The following is a 20,357-nucleotide window of genomic DNA, read 5'->3' as shown; positions in this document are numbered from 1 at the left end:
CCATGCGGCTGGAGAAATAAACATCTCTGAAACAGCTAGCAAGAATCTGTCTGTCCATATATATTTCCTTTCCACGGGACTCCTGGTTTGATATATGCGTGTTGCAGGATCCCCACTGCAACACCGAGCGAGTCAAAGGCTGCTGCAAAGCTGACGCCCTCTGTCTAGGGAAGGCAATGGTGGTGAAATGCTATAGCCACATTGAGAGGACAAACACTTGTGGCTGATGATGGTCACTGCTATCTGGAGAAAGTGGAGAGAGCAGCTTGTTTGTAAAAGCGAAGTCTGGTCATCTTCTGCCAAAGAGGAGAAATGGCTTCTTTTATTTGGCTCTATGTAGGGCTCTTGCCAGAAAAGAAAGGGAAAAATAAACTACGGCCTTCTAGTCTAGTATATTTAAAACAAGCTGTCACTAAGTTAACCAAGGCCCAAAAAAGGCATGTAGTACCTGCTCTTAGCAAACTCACTTACTGATTATCAAATCAATTTAGCAATTCACCAAAGTGCCTATCATCCCTCAAAGCTGTCACCACACCTGTCAACAAAACCAGGGACCAACTCCTCTCTTAAGGACATAATGTGTCAGATTAAAGGTCCCATTCAAATCACAGCTTCCTGCCAGTTCTGATCTCCTCCTCCATCTTTCATGCCATAATCTTCTTAAAATGACCAAAACCCACAGGTTTTGAAAATGCTGAATTTTCCACCTGCCAGCAAGGCCGGTGGTGGCACAGCAGGGACAGCAACAGCCCTGCAGTGAAGCACTTCTCAATAACAAGAGGCAAAGGTACAATAATTCCTCCCAGGAACTCAGAGGGCAGCCACTGATCTTTACAGTCTTTATCACAAAAATGATTTTTTGGTAATGTTGTTAGATATAAATAGGTCTTTTTCAACATGAGCTTCTCCCTTGCTAGAGATGGCACATATATGTGGTGCAATCAGGGAAGCGATATTGTCCTGTTGAATATCTCCTGTCCTTCACAGCAGATAGCATCAAAAATAAATTTTCCAGTCCATTTCAATTCATCCAACACACATGCAGTTCGGGAATCTGGTGAGTATACTCAAGAGGAACAGACCTAAATCTCTTGCCATACTTATCTGCAGGTTACTTATTTGCATGGGCATTATTTCAGCCATGCACACACTACTTCTGGGTCCTGGAATGTGTATCACAGTCCCACAAATAGTTCCCCACAATGTGAAGAGATGTGGACCAGCAGGAAACATTAACAGAAAGAAGCAGCATCATGTCTAACCCAGCAATAATTTGGCATTATTAGAGCCTGGGCACAATCTCCATCTACAAAATCAAAATCTTTGTTGTGCCCAGCTCCCGCTCCTCCCCTCTCCATGAGGTCAGCAGAGCCAGCATCAGGGAAGCTCTAAATTCGAAGTAACTCTTTCACAAAACTCCCTGCCACTGTGAGCACTGCAAACTCTTGAACCTGTTCAGTATGAGGCCTCATTTTAATCTTCTGAACATCCTTTCTTTTTAAAGCATAAGCAGATTAAGCTCACTAGGCATCTTTCTTCAGCAATCACCACAGACGCATTAAAATACAGCAAATGAAGAAGGTCCGATAAGGCTGTAATGAATGCATTATCTCAAATCCCAGATTGCTATAACTTTAGAGAAGAAATGAACCTAAGAACAGACTTTAAATACTGTTTCAAGGATAAAGTATTGATGTATTGATCTTATGAGTGCCATTATCTGATGGCTATCTCTGGGTGTCAGGTGAATCCATTCACTGTTAGAAAGACACACCAGGTTGTCAAGGCCTGACAATTATCATTACTAATTATTTCTCTCCTGCTACCCCTTTTCAGTTCCAGCTTCTGACTTGTAGTGTTACCAGAATGTTTTCCACTGCTACCTTACTTAAGTATGATGGGAAAACATCTGAACTAACTCTTCTAATAGTGCAGCAATATAATGTCAGGGATCATGCATAGCAAGTGTTAAGCAAACCAAAATGGTTTGCTAGGAAGCTTTCTTTGAAACAAGAGCATGCTCTACAGAAAATATTAATTTCCTCTGACATGGTCTCATGTTCAAACTCCTCAGAGTTGAGAGCTGTATCTGAGCTTTCATATGGTTCATGCATATTTCATATTTCTTTTCTTTAAAATGGACCAACACAACAGCCATTTGAGCTGCAAGAATCCAGAAACAGATCTTTTCAGTTTCTTGAAATACCACCTTGTAATGCTGTAATCCTGCACCCTGGAAATACAGCAATTCCCTTCCAGGGGACACACAGCTCAATACGCATTCACAATGCTACAAAAGGAAGAGAACAGGAACATTTTATCAGAAGCAACATAAGGGATATGAATTTTCAGACTTGACCAACTTGGGTCTTGGTCTTGCTACTGCTAAACTGTCTGATAAATCACCATATGGTTCAGTGGGAGGGCTACCAGGCTTTCAGAAATGGTATTCCAGCAACAACAGCCTGTAGCTTCCAGCCTCACTGAGTAAAGAGCTCATGCTTTAACATTAGTGACTGGTATGTTTGAAGGTCTCTACTTCAGGTACTTGCATTTTTCCTAGTTAAACAAGGAACAAGGGGAATATTAGATGAGGTTGAAGAGAAATACATGACTACAGATTTCAGGATGGGTGACTCAATTTATGTTCAGGAAATACTGGGTTTTACTTTTACTCACTTGAAATTTCATCTTTTGAACGTAGCTCATTAAGTGAGTGCTCACATTCCTGCCTCCCAAACAGAACGAGAGCTCTCAAGCAAAGAATTTCAAATGAATCTTTTTCAAAACTGCCCTCTAATTGCCTATCTCCTATTTTGAACTGGATGTAATGACAATTCTTAAGAGATATTATTGTCCTGTCTAGAACATGCCACCTCAAGACCAAATGTGTCACTCAACTCTCAGCAAGCCACCCTCTCCCTCAAGAGCACTAACCTTCCCTAGGATTATAGAGACCACAGAGAAAGGAGCACAGAATTCCCCCCTCAACCAAAGTTGATGAGAAATTAAGCAAAAGAGGCTTTCCTCTTCTTTTCAAATGAATTTTGTAATTTTGACTACTCATCTGAGGGTAGTTCTGCATTTTAAAATGTTAAACCCGCTACTCTTTGAAAACCCCTTGAGCACTGCATGCAGGCATTGAGTATTGAATTTGTTATCTTATTTGTAGGCATTACCACCCTGAAAGAATGGAAGGGCTTTATGTAGGTATAAAAATCAACTAAAATTACCCTTACAGCAGTCTGGTTAAGGTACAGAGCAAACAAAAGCACCATTGCAGTTCTGAACTTCAAAACACAGAATGTAGTAAAAACGTATATAAGGGCAAAAATGACAAAATTGAAGAAATTTCATCCATTTATGGCATGATCAAATCCCTAAGATCTCTCTCTCCCTTTCATAACAAATGTGTGATCGATGTTGTACTAATGCATGCTTTAAATTCTCAAGTAAGTTTGCTTCTCCACCCTACATTTCGTGTCCAAGAGCATGTAAAAAGTCAAATTTGCCCCCAGCCCCAGAGAAGAATGATTCATCCCTAATTTATTAGGGAAACACTCTCAATCCTCCTTTCCTGGACACAGTCACGTCTGGAGAAACTAATGCTCTTTTGGCAGACCAGGTGCCATTTTCTGTGCTTGAATAAACCATTAAAGAACTGTTAGCCCATTGTAGGGGGAAAAGCTCTTTCCCACCTGGTAACAGTATTTCTAGCTCCGGTGGGAAGCCTAAATTTGTATTTCTTACACATGTGTATATCAGAGCTATGTTTTATATAAAAACTCTACTGAATGGTCAATGGCCAACAATAGCCAAGTGTCTTTGTGGGATATGCTAAAAAAGGCAGTGAACACTGAAGGCAGCTGCAGGCATTTCCTGGAAATACCAGCCCACTTTGCCTCCTCTCTGAAGCCAGAGGATAAAGGAAAGCCCCTTCTATGGACAGCCAGCCTAGATGGGACAGTGATAGAAAAGGGCACTATTGGCCTTTTGTGGAATGTGCTGAAAAGCCCAACTATTTAGGGAATAAAGAATTTTTCTTATTAAGCCATGTAGAGAAACAGGAAGCAAGAGAACACATATTCAGGGATACAACTATTTTCGCCAAATTGTTTTTTCTTTACAGAAGACAAGAGTCTCAAAGCATAAGCAAACACACACATTTTTTTCTTGTTTCCAACAACTTGATTTTTATTTCATTTCTACCAGACAGTAAACTCTAGCTGTGTTTTAGATCCTTTTTCAACTTCAGTTAACCTTCCCATCTTGTCTGGAAATACAGTGCCTTTGAACTGGGGAAATAACAAGGACTATGCTCATATTGCTGCCTGATCTCTAACATCATGTAATACTTTATACTAGAAAAAACTATAGCAATTAATCCCTGCAACCCTGCAGTTACAGCAGCAGCACTGCTGTATCCCAGAGCAGGAATCCCTCTGGGGCAAGTGCTGCACAAACCCAGCAAAGAGATAGTCTTTGTCCCAAAGAGCTTTTAGATTCAATATAAGAAACTGCAAAGGGATTCAGGTAAAAGGGTAAGAAGGTAAATAGTCCACAGTGAATGTATTTCACAGCCTTGTTCCCCCTTAGAATTAAAAAGTCTTCTGGTGACCTGCACTGGAAAATCAGTTCTAATGAAAACCTTTTTTGGATACACAAATAACCAGACAAGAAGATGCATCTTCCTTTCTCGTTTACACAAGCTTTTGATCGTCATCCCTTACAATGCAGTTCTTTAACATGTGATTAAAAAAAAAAAAAAAAAAGTGTCTGAATAAATGTATTGAATTTTCTCACAGCAAAAAACATGTCTGACGTAGCTTGGGATGTCTGACATTCTCTTGGCACAAAATTATAGCAACTGTTTAGAATTCTTCAGGGAAAAAAAACCCAAACAAAATCCAAAAGAAGTAAAATGCAATCAGTAAAGTATCAGTATAATAGATATTTTTTATAATTTCCTGCTTGCTGCCTTAAATCATGATTAACCTTAGTGAAATCTATTCTGATTGAATCCCAGTGAAATGACTTCCATGGGAAATACTGGCTGACAGCTACTCACCAGCCCATTAACCACATTAAGGTTTTGATCTTTTTGTGTGCCAAGGAAACATTATTGCTTCTTAACATATCTGTGCAACGTTTCTTTTATCCCTCATGCACCTAAATATTATCTCTCTTTGTTATTTCCAGAGGGTCTATTGGGATAATCATGAAGGATCACACATCTCCAGCAGAAGACATCCCAAAGACTGCTGGATTTGCCCGGCAGAAAGGGGCTGTGCTGAGCACTTATTAAGCTTCACATGTTTCTAACCAACATGCCAGGACCCTCGTGTGGAGCCAGCCTGGCACAGCATGGGGTGTGCACCTGTACTAGTGCTCAGAGCCCACAGCCCAGACACACTTGAGGGACCTGCAGCTCCCCTCCCTGTAAGCCTCATGTGCTTCATGGCTGTGCACTGGAACCTGAAAAAATTGCCTTTGGGCATTAAGTTCCCAAACTTCGAAAGCTATGAGCAATTCTTGAAAACTTGATCCCTGTTTAAGACTGAAATGGCCATTTCTACTGAGAGTAATCAAACAGCCCTTTAATAGTTGCAGGAACAAGTTTCTTTTGCAGCATTGCTGAAGCCCCCTTTTCTAGCCACACTAAGTGATGCAGTGCTTCTGTCCAAGATGTGTTTGATGCTGAGGTTCAGCTGACTCCTCACCTCAACTCTAACCCAGCTTAGAAAGCCTCAGTGGATAGCTTCCCTACCTGCACTCACCTCTCACCATCACTGCTGGGGAAAGGAAGCTGACATGAATGTGTTAGAGAACAGCTCATGCTAAACATCCTTTCAAGTCCATCAAAGTCCTGTTCCTTACAGCCAGAACCAAATGAAGTCACCTCCTCATAAAGAACCACCTTCCCTTGCAGGAGACTGCTAGACACTCTCACATGGCAGCTACCTAACATGTTGAAGCAGCAGAAATAGCTATCACCTGTTGTCCTCTTCCTTCTCCTGCTATAATCAAGTAACTTTTCCAGAAGAACAGAATTTAGTAAGCTCCCCTACATATTTTCCCCCCTTTTTTATCACACTGAGTGCCCAGAGCAAATGCCAGTAAATCCAGTTGCTGAAGTACCCAGGGAGCTCAGCATGCAGAGCTCACCTTTACAGCTGGGGAAGAGACAGTCCCATTTTCCAACTCAGACAATCCTACATTTCAAGTAACAATCCTATTGAATCTGCTACCTTTTATTAAAGTAGCTCTTACAACTCTGTCAAATTCTCCAACCTTTGTATTGATTTTTTCTCCTATTCAAAATAACTCTCCTTTACAACGAGCTGGCTGTCAGCCTCTTATCTCTTATTTTCACCCCATCTGATCCTCCTTCTCCTTTGTCAGTCTTTCCAGATTCCAATTCATCATGTAGAAAATCAGGGACTTACATTAAGAAGAATGTACAACTCTTAGCTCATCATTAACATACTGTAATTGCAGTGTAGTGCTACTGCCTCTGACCTTTTCTACAAGTCAGTCAAAATCCTTTGGGGAAAGCAGGACATTCCCAGCCACCATGAAAAGAGTTATCTCTGATTCATGCTACTGGAGAGTTATTTCAAAATAAAACTCTGGAAGCATTGTAACATTTGTAATTCACTCTAGAAATACTGAGGCCTGGTAGACGGCAGGAAGATGCAGCCATAAGACCAAACTGCTTTTCCATTCCTAAATTTTGTCTGAGTCTCTACACGTACAGTCCCAGGATACACTAACCACTCCACTGAACATATTTAATTTCAGACCATCCTCTCCTGTTTCTTCTTAATTATCATGGGACATTCACAGAAAAGATCAGCCAGATGGAGACTAAATATTTCACTACTACAAGATGGAGCATTCTGCACTAAAATGGAACCTTGATTACAATAAAGTCATTAATTAAAGTCTCAACTGATTCTCCTGTCAATATATGGGAGACACTAAAGACGACTGAGAGGAGGCAGTGTACCAGCTACACTAAGGAAAATAAAACAGTAAACCAGACAGTGATAAGATGGTGTTTAATTTTCACTACTCACAGTGAAACAAGATGGAAACTCAGCCATGTGTTCAATATATCCATCCATTTTATGCTTTTAAAATTATGATACACTGCTTTCCTGACAATGAGAAACTTGAACAAGATTTAAAAGCAGTGAAGAGCAAAAAGGAGTAAAGCCTAGAGACTCCTGGAATGAAATCTTACTTTACTGGAGATAAGATGGAGATGTAGACTGGGCTTTTTAGGTAAGACAGAAATGCAAATGTGGCTTTTTAGCATATTGTATGTTTATTTTATGGCTGTCTGGACTCTTGAAGACTGTGGGGAAAGGAGAGAGAGAAAACTGTAAGAAAACAAAAAAACCACCCATGCTAAGTGTAATTTTTAAGAAAAAGAAATTAAATGAGAAAATCCCCAAGCCTTTTCCTTGTCTGAATGATTAAGTCAGGGCTGCTGTAAGAAATGCAGATGGAATATGCCGAGCATGCTAAATTCCCTGGGCACTCTGCAGCACAGACAGTAGGAGTATGAAGCCAAATCCTCACTCAGAGTTTCACCAGTATATCTCCCATCAAAATCACTGGGAGCTCCAAGTATCCCTTTATAAGTGTGGATTTGGTCCTTGGAGAGAATATTACACTAAAATTATTTCAGACAGTCATAGTCTCTCACTGTGATATATTCCCAATGGTCCTCTTTAGGTCCCTCTATTATTTTTTGACTTCTACTTTGCTACATCCTGCCAGATGGAGGTATGGAAATTTGAAGAGCAACGAGTAAACAAAATAGACGGAAATAAACCCAACACTGGCTCCCTGTTCCACAATTAATCTTTACTTGTGCTTGAAATCAGCATGAGAGATCTTTGCAAAATTACAATTCCCAGATATGCTGGATGCCAGAAATAATGAACCCAGCTGAAATACAGGGTGTTAGTTCTCTCCTGTATACCAAGAGAACATGCTGTGATATTTTCATCATTTAATGCCATAAAGTGTGTGCAAATCTAAATAGACTCACAACTGCACCAAGATTAAAACTACAAAACAGAAATGGTCCCATTTCTAACATTATGAAGTAAATACTCCCTGCCATTCACAAGTGGAGAGAAGGCTGGATATATACTGTAGGTGATTCCAGGTGCAATAGAAAGCCTTAATATTCAGGATAAAACAAAACAAAAAAACCCGTAGTAAACTGAGTAACTAGTCTCAGTTTATTCCCTGTAGTAAAGATTTTTGTGCACTGAATCCCACTCATTTCTTCTACATTTATGACACTGATTTTCATCTGCCTGTGATAAACCCTCAGAATTTAAGTAATATAATGACAGGTAGGACAGCACACAGTGATAAACTTTGGCAGGGTTATCTGAGCATTCAAATTAGACCAACTAATTGTAGATCTAGACCACATAGATGTCAGTATGCAGATTCAAAAAGAAAAGGAAGAAAATCAAAGAAGTAGCAAGAACAAAGACACCATTAGAACCTGGAAAGTCTTCTAAGAAACACACTTAAAGAGCAGTGAGAGCTGTTAATGCAAATGATTGTTTTGTAATAATTAATAAAGTGAACACATAAACATGATGTAAAAGCTTGTTAATTGACGTAAGAGCATGTCAGCTCTTCATTTTCTGCTGGGATGGTTTGTTGTGAGGTTTTGTCAGTTTGGTGTTTCTTTTTTTTTTTTTTTTTTTTTTTTTTTTTTTTTTTTTTTTTTTTTTTTTTTTTTTTTTTTTTTTGGTTTTTTTTTTTTTTTAACGGAAAAGAACTTGAGATTTCCAAAAACATGCATGTTGGTACTTGTGGGTATGAAATCACATTGCTCTTTCAGAAGCAATTTAGCCTAAAAAGTGCAAGTTTGTTCATGTAAGAGTAAAAGGATGAAGTCTCTATGGCATACTGCAGTATGGTCCTTGGAATAAGATTCTCATTTACTAAATAAATTACTTTATAGTACTGTATAATGGTGTTCACATTATAACTGACAATTAGCACCATTAAAGGGAATGCTCATAAACAGCCAAAGCTCACATCAAATTAACACAGCCATGATTAAAATCACTCTTCTGATTTCTGCTCTTCACAGAAATAAGCAGCATTTTGCATAAAAATTACTACAAGGCAGCTAAGAAAAAATTAAAATAATAACTTCACTGTTATTCTGGAATGGTGGTACCTCACTCCAGCAGCACACAGAGCACTGCCAGGTCAGCTCCTCACTTGCTATGAAATATTAAGCACTGGGTTTCCTTCGGAGCAGCCAGCTAGCACAGTGAGCCCTGCCTGCTGCTGGGAACCAGTTTCGGTGGCACAGGAGATTAAAGTGCTTCAATTACTCCTCTTGGCTCTAATGAGGGGAACTTGGGTTCTCTCCTGGCCTGAGGGAAGCTCATCTTCTTTATTTTAATTTTGTCACTTTTCCATTTAAGTGGTTTCTAGTGTTTGCATGTCCACTTATATTGTTGCAGCTTCAGAAAGAAAAAGAAAAACCTGAGGAATTACAGTGGAGAAGAACAATAACAAAATACAAAGGAGTCAGCAACTCATTAAAATTTAGAAAATGCAACATTAAAAACTGTTCTTAACTTAAAAAAAAAAAAAAAGAGAAAAGAGAACCTTTTTCTAAACTGGCACAGAGCCCATGTCCTCATTAGGATTCACACTCCACTCACACAGCACTACACTAATGGTATCACTTTAATCTTCAGCATCACAGCACTACTTCCTGGCCTCACTCAGATACTGCTTGTAAAGTGGCAAGAAAGAGGGGAAGAAGAAGCTTCTAGTGAATGCTGACCAGGCCTGGTATCAATCTGGATGTATGTGGAAGTTTGAAGCACTTGGACATCCCTGTTCATGAATGCTGCTTCAGAGGAAGCCAAGCTTGTAATGGCTTCATAAAGATCAAGTATCACTAAGGAAAATCTAATCAATAAATAAGCAATCAAGACCACATAATTAAAGAATACCATTACATGTGCCATAGTTTAAAAAGGAATCATAATATGCTACATAAAAGTACTGCAAGATAATACGCCTTTGATCCAACATCCCTTTAAAGCAGGAAACAAAAGGATATTCTCATATATCTTACCAACTAATTTAACACATAAATCATAAAAAAATATGATCCAGATGGGCTTCAATGAAGGAAACCAATTAACATAGACAGCCTTACCATCTGACACTTTAGTTGTAATAATAAAAACCAAACAACATGGTCAAACAATAATGCTCTGTATTATATCTGACATTTCTAATTAGTTTCTGTATCCTCTTCAAGAAAAACAGACTACCAGCAAGCACTTTGTTTCCCAGAGGAAAAAACTTCTAAACTTAATGTGCACAGACCTCATTCTATGGATGAAAGCTGATCTGTCTGTGTTCCCTTGGGATGTGCTTTGGAACTAATGGGTTTTGCATAGTCCACATCTGGTTGCAAAATTAAGACTTAGAACACATTTCCTTTCAGCTGCATTTCCATTGTAACGGCTGCAGACCTGGAATGCCAATACCTACACACTCCTGTAAGCTTCTCCTGTGTCCATGGGCTCAGAATAATCAGAATGATTTAGGCTTTGCTTTCTGTAGGATAGAATTTTGGTTTATCCTTTCTACACCCTCCCTAGAAATGCTATTTCTCAAATGAAGTGGAGTGTTTTTGGCACAGACCTCCCAGCATCAGGCAGTTGGGGTTGCATCAGACAGTTGCAAGCTGCACTACAATTAGCATTACAAATTAAAAGCCCCACTGAGAATACACATGGAGTTACTGTTTGAGAAGTCTAATCCCAACTATTTAGACTGGTTTTTGGATCTATCAGCAATAAAGACTCAATATTATCACCTTAGACCTATTGGACCCTCCAAAATCCACCCATAGATATCCTTTGCAGCGCATGACTGAAAGTCAGAATTCTTGTGTAGGAGATAGATACCATCACAATAGGAAAAGGCTTGATTTGGAAACTGTTCTTTCTTTACAAGAAAAAAGTAAAGGAATGGTTGTGGGAATTCTGCTAATGTCATCCTACCTTGGAAGGCCATAGGTCCATGTCATTGCAACAAACACAAATCATTTGGAAATTATTAGGATTAACACTAAACCTATCTGATCCAGCAATTTATTTTGCTCAGCATTCATAAACAAACAACATAAATTCCTAAAGGCGGTCAAGGCAGTCCCCCCACAATTTTCAAGTTTATATTCTAAACAACTGAAATGAAGAATATTTAAACCGCAGGAAAATGACTTCTTATGAACTTGCTTATTTCCAAAGTACAAGAGCTTCTGTCTTGGGGTGACTTTATGATGTGTATCCCATATTGCTGCCCTATGCCCAGGAATTAATTTTGTGCCTTTCTATGCCTTTAAACTGAGCCTGAAAGGGGGGAGGAAAAACTGAGCAAAACTTCTTCAAAGCAGTTTGCAGCTTGTTCAAGGTCACACAGAGATAGAGACGTCTCTCTGTGTTCAGCTGGGGCAGGAGAGGGAGAGCAGAGGGAAGCACCCGGCTTGCTTTCCTTCCAGCCAGCTTTTGGCCAGTTTTTCAGCTCCTTTTCCTCTGGAGAGTTGAACTTTTGTTTTCCTGGGACTTCGTTTTTTCCCCTTTTCTCTGCTGGACAGTTTCAACATCAGAATACATTGGGAGGACTTTCCACCGAGGCCTTGGCCCTGGAGGTGGGCCCACCACCCTGTCCCAGCTCCAAGGAGGGAGAGGGAGATCTACAGAAGGACTCTGAAATTTTCCCAGGTTTTCTCTCTACCATGAGAGGTTTCATTATTTAGCATTAGTGTCTTTTTTTCCCTGTGTATTTGTTAAATAAATAGTTTCATCTCTTTCACTTTCCTTTGAGGAAAATTCAATTTTTTCCCAAACCTGGTGGGGGAGGGCTGATTGTAACCTGCCTTTCATCAGAGGATATATTTCTAAATTTGGCCAAACCGGCACAGCTTCCATTCATCAAGCCACCATCAAACAGTCTTGGGATCGTAAGAAAGGGTTTCTGAAGGGGAAATACTATTTTTGAGGCAAACAAGAAGGCCCACGTTTTTCACCCCCTCCACTCCCCAGAATTTCAGAGGAGGAGTTGACTGGCTCTCTACACTTCCTGAGTGCACCTTCCTGAGGTTTACAAATACCAGTATTGCCAACTGAGACAGACAGGGCAGCATGACAATATTTGGGCCTTTGCTCCATCTGCGAGGGGTGGCCCCTTGTGAGAAATCACAGCTACATCAAGAAGATGATAATGGAAAAGCTCATTAAAAAAAGACAAAAATAAAATCCCTGCCTCTCAGAAAATCCAACATACAGGTACACAATTTGGAGACAAAAATCAGGTTCTAATTCTTGTGTGATGAGGCACTTTGAGCAGGCAGGTGAGAACTGGAAGTTTTGATAATGCACCAGAGTCTATTACAACCTCCCTTTGAGGTCTGGAAGCATATTCCCACCTCCTGATAACGTGACTTGGCTAAAGCCACATGTGATGAATTATGGCAAGCTGGGGGATAAATCAAGTCCCAAGACCACCATTTCTGCTCACCCATGAGCTTTCCGAGAAAGCAAGCGCAGCTTCCTGCAACCTGCTCAGGAACCACTACTTGGGAACTGCATATCTGCTTACTCACAGGCAAAGGTAATCCCAGATAACATCTTGTTTATCTCACCATGCAAAACCTTGACTATCGAATGAAAAGTATCAACAAACTCCGTTGACACAGAAAACACTGCAGTGAGGACAGAGCGACCTGGGGCTATGGGTCACAAGCCAAGATCCGACCACACCCGGCTGCCTGACAGCGCTGGCACTCTCGGGGCACATCACTGCACTCAGCTGCACACAGGTGCCTGGCTCTGGCTCTGGCTCTGGACATGGCTGTGTTCCCAGGGCACTGTGTGCGAGGCTGTACCTCGCTCCCAGGATAGCTGGGCCACTGTCGGCTGGGGCTGGCTCGGGCCCAGCCGGCTCCAGCACATGCAAATGCAGAGCTGTTTGCACGGATCTATGGAGAGGTCCTGTTAGTGCCAGGCAAGGGATAGCAGCTGAATCCAGGCAGAGGTCAGGCCTTGTGTGTGCAAGGAAGCAATTCTGATGACAGACAGCAGTCTCAGCACGATGGCTCCCAAACCGCTGCTATTTGTTTCTAAGTGTCATGGGAAAGGAAAGCTTTGGAGGACAATGAGGTCACTCGGTAGATGTATTTGTAAGGAGATCCTCCCACACATGGAAAGCTTATGGGAGAAACGAGGAAAGTGGCTGTTTGCAACTTAACCCATGGGACATGAGAGCTGGCAAGGCCAGCAAAGCAGAGCTCGGAGCTGATATTGCAGAAGCACATGAGAGATGATGGACAAAGTGCTGCAAGGGCCGGAAGGGCCTGCAAACTGCTATGTTCACTGAGAGGAACATTGCCCTATTTCACAGTGGCCTCCAACTACAGCAATACATTCTGATTTTGTTTTCTCTGAGAACACAGGCACATGTCTTTACACTCACCTCAACGGGGAACCTCTTGCCGTTGATGCTGTGTTCAGAGCCAGCTGATCCGTTGCTTTGACCCCAGTGAAACTCCACTTTCTCTGCCTTAAATCTGCCTGGTAACCCGGCACCACTGACAAAATAATCGTCCTTCAACAGGATAGCAACTGCACATACAGAACAATGAGAAAGAAACTCTTAGCACAGTTTTTCTGAAACAGTTACAGTTTTTGCTCATTATATCAGAATACTTCTAATGCAAGTAAAATGTTGGGTCATCATTTTCCTCTTTACAGGGGGTGTTTAAAAAAGAGGTCTGCAAGTAATACTGGCTAATTCTGGAAGTGATTATGAAGTTACACAGACTATAGAAAATCCCAAAGTCCAAATTTCTCAAGGACATTTTGCCCTCCTTGTTGGACTTTGATTAAAATTTAAATGGAAACTACATCAAAACCTGTTTAATGTAGTTCCAGAGAGTAATGGCTGACCATGGTCCCTGCCTCAAGGTCTGTAGATCTCAAATTAAGAAAAGAATGGGTCTCCTGTTTCTTGGAGTTCCTCTTTTTTGTTGGTGGGGGACCCCTGTGCCCTGTCCCACCTCTACTGCTGGACATGCTGGGTGCCTTCCTTAGTCTCCCCTGCTCCTCCTCCCTGTAAAACAGGGAGAGTCACAACATTTTTGAGACCCACTCATGAGACATCCTCCATAAGAACTGGGTTTTATTACAGTAACTCTGATATTATTATTACGTGATTCAATGAGGGTCAGAAAGATCTTCTTTGTATTCTCTTTCCTCCAAAAGCCTTTGTATTTTATGTAACAATAAAAGCCATAGGTTCAAACAGAGGGCAGAATTGTGTGGTGGAAGCCGGTACATGTTACAGGGAGGCCTGTGGTCCAACCAAGAACTGATTCCATCTTTCAAAAAATTCATTTCTGCTACTCTCACTACAAGGTCACCTCCCTTTCCAGCATCTCCTGTTTTTAATACACACCATTCCTAAAAATTACTCCCTACAAAATTCTTTCTTCTCATCCCTCACAAAACCCTTGCTTAAAAACAGAGCTAAAATTTAAATTTTATTTCTGTAAAAGTCATTGCAGACCAGTGCTTGCTGTGTCTAGAATCCTGTGATTGAAGTTGTGGGGTTGGTTTTGGATTTTTTTTTTCTTTTTTAATGGAAATAGCAAAACCCATAAGGATTTCTCTTTGTTCTTAAGCCAACTGTGTCATCACAACGGGCACATTAATATAAATCCAATTTTATTATGTAAGAAGGAGGATTTTATTCACTGCTGAAAAAACAAAAAAAGCTACATGTGAAATAAAAGTTATTTCTCTCTTGGTGACTCAGTGCAGGTTCTGCTGCAGGCCAGGCTTTGTGCCCTCCCCTGAGGACTGACAGTGAGCTACAGCAGCATCATCTCAGGGGCAATTTTTCCACACAGCTCAATTTTCAACGGTTTGTGTCAAAACCATCTGAATGTTAAATTGTATGAGATGTTCAGATGTTTCTAAACTGCCCCAGCAAAATCATGGGGCTGTTTTCTTCCATGATTTCTGCTTCTTTTGGCACTCCCTTTGCATCCAAGTGCTTTATGTAGGAGGATGGGTGGTGCAGAACCGGCTATAGAATACTGACTGTGTCAGCCAGGGTACTGCTGGTAGTCACTGTCTGCTTACACCAAATCTGTGAGACATAAGTGACTGAAAGTACCACTGCTCTCTACCTCCCTTAAAAAGTTTTCCATGAGCTCAGCAGTATTTTAAATGGTGAGAAATCTCATTCAATTAGTTACAAATTCCATAGATGAAATTGTAGGAGATGAGGAATACAGCAAAGCAGATTTGCAATGCATCTGTTAAAACCTCTGTGGTGATTCAGTTGCATCTAATAAATATTTGATAGTTCCCAAATAATTTATGGCTCTGTCAGGGGTCATTTCACTTGTTTTAGATGAATAATTAAAAGGATAATTAGGAGGATGTACAATCTGAAGTGTTCATCTAATTGTTCCTTTTACAGTATTTCTTACACTGCTGGGCTGTATGACACGTTCCCATCACCTTCCCAGTTTAGCAGCATGCCCTTACCGCCAGGAGCGTCTCTCCTTTTTCTGTGACCCCTGGTATTCAGGACCGAAATAACCAACCATCACCTTACAGGGCTTTGGGAGCCACTGCTTTAATCCCAGGATTTCTGTAGAGTGCAAGGAGTCAACCCCCAAAGCCACTAATTTAAAATACTATCTAATTGAGATTACAAACCCAAACAAAGTGGTGTGCAGCCACCAGGACCACAATTGTGTGATGTCATTTTCAGGTTCAGGGCTGGTGTTGGATGCCCATCACCCCTGTGAGAGCAAGAATAAACCTGGACTCAATGCAGCTCTTCCCCTGCCCTAGCAGAGTGGCTCTGATGGTCAGAACCAGCCAGAGTGATGCACATCACATAGGAAAGATACTTAACAAAAACATATTTCTGGTAGAAATTTTAAGTTTCTCTAAGCAGAAGGTGATTTTAGAAGTTCTTGGTATGAACACAATTAATGCAAGTACAACTGTGAAATGCGTGTATATCCTCCAAGTAATCTCTAGCACTTAATACTATGGCCAGCTACTCTAGTGATGAAATTAAACCCACATTAATGCCTTTGCCAATGTAATTGTGCACAAAAGCATTTCTGGTCAAGACAGAGAATTAAAAAGTCCATTTACATTTTCTAAATGAAACACTGTTTTCTGTACATGGTCTGCCCTTTACCTGATATGGGGGGGGACACAAAAAAGAGCAGAACAAATCTAAATAGAATTACCTCTCGGAGCCTAAAAATAACTCATTGTTCTATCATAAAAAAAATTACTAGGTCCTACAGCAGTAACAGTAACCCAAGCAACATATTTCCTGCCAGTTAATGAGCATTAAGGTTAAGGGCCTTTGGCTTTCCCAGGGACCCCTGTCTCTTTAAACCAGTCATTAATTGCTGAGAAATGCCCTCTACATCCATCACCATTTCTTAAACAGTTATTTAGTTTACTGTCTCTGTAAGTCTGCAATATGAAGGTCTTGTGTGGCCATCTGCTCCAAGACTCTGCTGCCAAAATGCATCACGATTTATGGCACAGCCGACCTCTATCTTCTACCCACAAGCCAAAACATCCTACTTGGTTTGCTGCTCTACCACTTACCACCTTAAAAATTAATGCCAGGCAAGTTTCTTCAAAAGGTCAGAAAACCAAGAAAAGGAATGGGACTTGATAAAACAAGGGAGGAGTCAGGAGCTCAGCAGGAGAAATCAGGGCTGACAGCAAGGCAAAAAGAGTCTTCACATTACCAGTAAAAGGCCGTAAGTTACCAAGAAAAGTGACAGTTACTGTTGCTCTGAGAAGCAATAACTTGTCAGCAAAAATCCATACCCCAATGGCTGAGGAAATCAAATATAGTAGCAGTGCTAAAATCACCCAGCAGGGAAGACTGAAGGTTCAGCTTTCATTGCCAACTGTGCCAAGACCAGAAAATCTGCTGGCACTTCTCAGTTCAACAGAACAAGGTTCTGGTAATAGTGTGGCCAGCAGGACCTGGGCAGTGACCGTCCCCTTGTACTCGGCACAGGGTTCAGTTTTGGGCCCTTCACTACAAGGACATTGAGAGGCTGGAGTGTGTCCAGAGAAGGGAATGGGAGCTAGGGAAAGGTCTGGAGCACAAGTTTGATGAGGAACCACTGAGGGAGCTGGCGGGGGCTCAGCCTGTGCAAAAGGAGGCTCAGGGGGGACCTGCTTGCTCTCTACAATTCCCTGAAAGGAGGTTGTAGCTAGGTGGAGGTCAGTCTCTTCTCCTAGGTAACAAGTGACAGGACAAAAAGAAATGGCCTCCAGTGTTGCCAGGGGAGGTTTAGATTGAATATTAGAAAGAATTTCAAAAGGGTTGCCAATCAGTGGAAGAGGCTGCCCAGGGAAGTGGTGGAGTCATCATCCCTGTAGGTATTTAAGAGATGTGTAGATGTGGCACATGGGGACATAGTTTAGTGGTGGCCTTGGCAGTGCTGGGTTAATGGCTGGAATCAATGTTCTTAAAGGTCTTTTACAACCTAAATGATTCTATGATTCTAACATGGTTTCCTATTATATATGCAGCAATGTTACTCTTACATGTATGGGACAGCATTAACATCCATCCTCCTTAGAAGATTAGCACCATAACTTTTTCATGGTCTAATTATGTTTATTACTGATTACCACAAACAGCCTCTCTGACCATAAAGGGCAGGGTGCAAAACACAAGTAGATTAATTAAGCACCAAATTTCCATAGCATTCAACCTTGCCTGAACCTCATGCTGCTACCAAGCACAACAAAGTCAGGATTTCAAAGCAAACAGGAGCACTTGTCAATGAAGCTGGGAAAAAAACCCCAGTAATGCAGCAAAACCCCCAGCTATGCTTGGTGGTGGTTTATGTTAACTGGATTTGCTTTGCAGTGAAAGAAAACAGGCTCACAGTCTGCCACTCCATTTAATCTGAGGGGCAATAGCTCCTGCTAAGATCCTGAACTGCTGGAGCTGGATCTGAGGCGCTTGCTGGACTCCAGGCCATGGCTCAGATCTGAAGTGCCCTGGAGCTGATGGGTGTATCTGAGGTCACACTGTGTGCACAGCTGTTCCACCAACTCCAGAGCAGGTACATGCCCTGGGTGCTGCTAACAGACCTCTTAACAGGGGACATGGTACAGAGAGCACTATAGAGATGCATGTCAGATGTTAATAAAGATAAAAATATACTTCAAATAAATAAAATTGAATTAATTAGTGGTTTAATCCAATTCCCTAAAAATACTTGACCTTGTCAAATGAAGAGAGTGGCCTTATAATTTCTGCTTTTTACGTTTTTAGAATTAAAGAGTAATCAAATGCACGTGGCTTTGCATATAAATCAACCTTGACCTTTCATTGAACTGTTTTGGTAAAAATAAGCAGTACTCATGCCTGCTCTTTTTTCTCTAAAAGCCAGAACAGACAGAGCAGAAAAGGATTCAGTTCAGTGAAGAACACTGTGCTATAATCATATCAGAAACACATTAATAAGCCCCCACTACTCTGAGCAGTTATTGCTCTTTCTTCTCTAAAATCTTCCAATTTCTAAGACTTCCCCTTTCCTTCCCCCTGAGCCCTGCATCTCAGCATTCTTTTGGATTAGGTGTTACAGCCTCCCAAAGCTGATAATTCAAGGTTACACCTTGAAACTCTTACACTGCCTTTTATTCTGAGGAATAACTGACTACTGAGAGAATTAGTTTAGACTGAGAACAAAAAGAAAAACACCACCAAAAAAAAAGAGCAGCCCTTAAAAAGAAGCCCCTTAAACTCAATCTGCAGAACTAGCTCTGCACAGAATGCAGAGACAGAGGCAGCTGGCTCCTACTGAAAAATTACATTTAAAAAAAATGCCACAAAACCCAAGCAACAGAACAATGAAAAAGGAGGAGGGTGAAACATGGCTTGAATTTTTAATTGACTGACGGCAGGCTATGGAGACAAGCAGAAGAGAACATACCTGTTTTTCCTGTGTTTTTCATCCAAGTCTTGTTTGAAGATTCATTGTCAAAACCATCCAGCTGCAGCTCTTGATACTCATCTCCAACATGGGCCAGGTGGTCTGTGATGTCTATGGGAGACTGGTGAGAACCCCCACACTTCTCGCTGGAAGTCACCCAATGCTCAGGACCATAGGTACCTGTTAAAAAACACCAATGTCAACATCCCAGTGGCTCAACAGCGTTGGATAAAGTGTGAGGCTAAAGCACTTAAGCTCCCCAGGTAACTCCACCACAGTTACAATTCCCACATTTGAAAGAGGTTAAGACTTGTAAACTTATGAGGAGAATGAAATCCTTTGGCTTTGTGCCGTGTTCCAACTTTGCCTCTAGCAGTAATGAACAATGGCCTTTTTAAAAAACTACTATTCTATAAAATTCTCTGCAGTTCCCAAGCTCCTCTTATGCATATGTTATCAATTACCATGTTGCTACAGGAACTTCCCTAAAGCTCCAGCCTTAATGTATTACTGTATAGTTTATCTTTTCACTATGGACAAGTTATATTAACAGCATTAACTTGTGTTCTTGCAATACTACACTTAGATAATATGATCGTTATTGATGAACTCATTTCTTTCAGAGCTTTGAAGCCAGAAAAGATTAAAAGAAAGAATTAAACTAAACGTATGTTAGTAAATTTGAAGAAGACAACAATGGAAAAAAAAAATTACTCTGGAAGAAGTAAACAGCACAATGACCTGTCAGGAATACACTGTAAATTTATTTTGTTGCTATTCTTACATGAGTTTTCTGGTTTTGGTGAACAATTAAAATAATGTGGAAAAATAAAAGGTCTGAGACAAAGACCTTGTCATCCACACCACATATCAGCCCTAGATGCACTAGAACACCGGGGACCCTCAGCACCACACTTAGAAAGATCAAAAATGAATTTCAAATTTTTCTTATGACCTCCCTCTCCAACCCTTAAGTTCTACTAACAGAGACTGAGTTCTTTCTATGAGTGCAAACAGTGGTTTAAGATCCTGAAATAACAGCACAGATTTATTGTAAAGCACTTGTTGCCCGCCGTTCCTGAAGTGCTTTACAGCAGAAATCAGCTACATTATTCTCATGTAAAGACAGGGAAATTGATAGCTGAGAAGGGAAGCAATTTGCCCAGGTTCAACTACCAAAACCAAGTTACAACCCAGAGTTGAACTCTGCTCTCCTGAGAGCCCTGATGTCACACCTCTGAACTACACAGTCAGTAGGTCTATTCAGCAG

At 40.9% G+C, this 20,357-nt stretch overlaps 1 protein-coding gene across 1 annotated transcript in view; it reads right to left on the bottom strand.

Annotated features, from left to right (window-relative positions):
• PTPRG (protein tyrosine phosphatase, receptor type G) overlaps positions 1-20,357 on the bottom strand; it is a gene marked incomplete at its 5' end in the record, with an annotated part of 316,509 nt that overhangs the window by 170,456 nt on the left and 125,696 nt on the right. Inside the window, 2 exons of the mRNA XM_017747149.1 lie at positions 13,552-13,700; positions 19,088-19,267. Of these exons, the coding sequence (XP_017602638.1) occupies positions 13,552-13,700; positions 19,088-19,267 (329 nt within the window). The remainder of the gene's footprint in view (positions 1-13,551; positions 13,701-19,087; positions 19,268-20,357) is intronic.

This window comes from Corvus brachyrhynchos, unplaced genomic scaffold (assembly GCF_000691975.1).
Source record: "Corvus brachyrhynchos isolate BGI_N302 unplaced genomic scaffold, ASM69197v1 scaffold91, whole genome shotgun sequence".
NCBI classification, from domain to species: domain Eukaryota; kingdom Metazoa; phylum Chordata; class Aves; order Passeriformes; family Corvidae; genus Corvus; species Corvus brachyrhynchos.
This window is presented reverse-complemented; position numbering and strand designations above follow the sequence as displayed.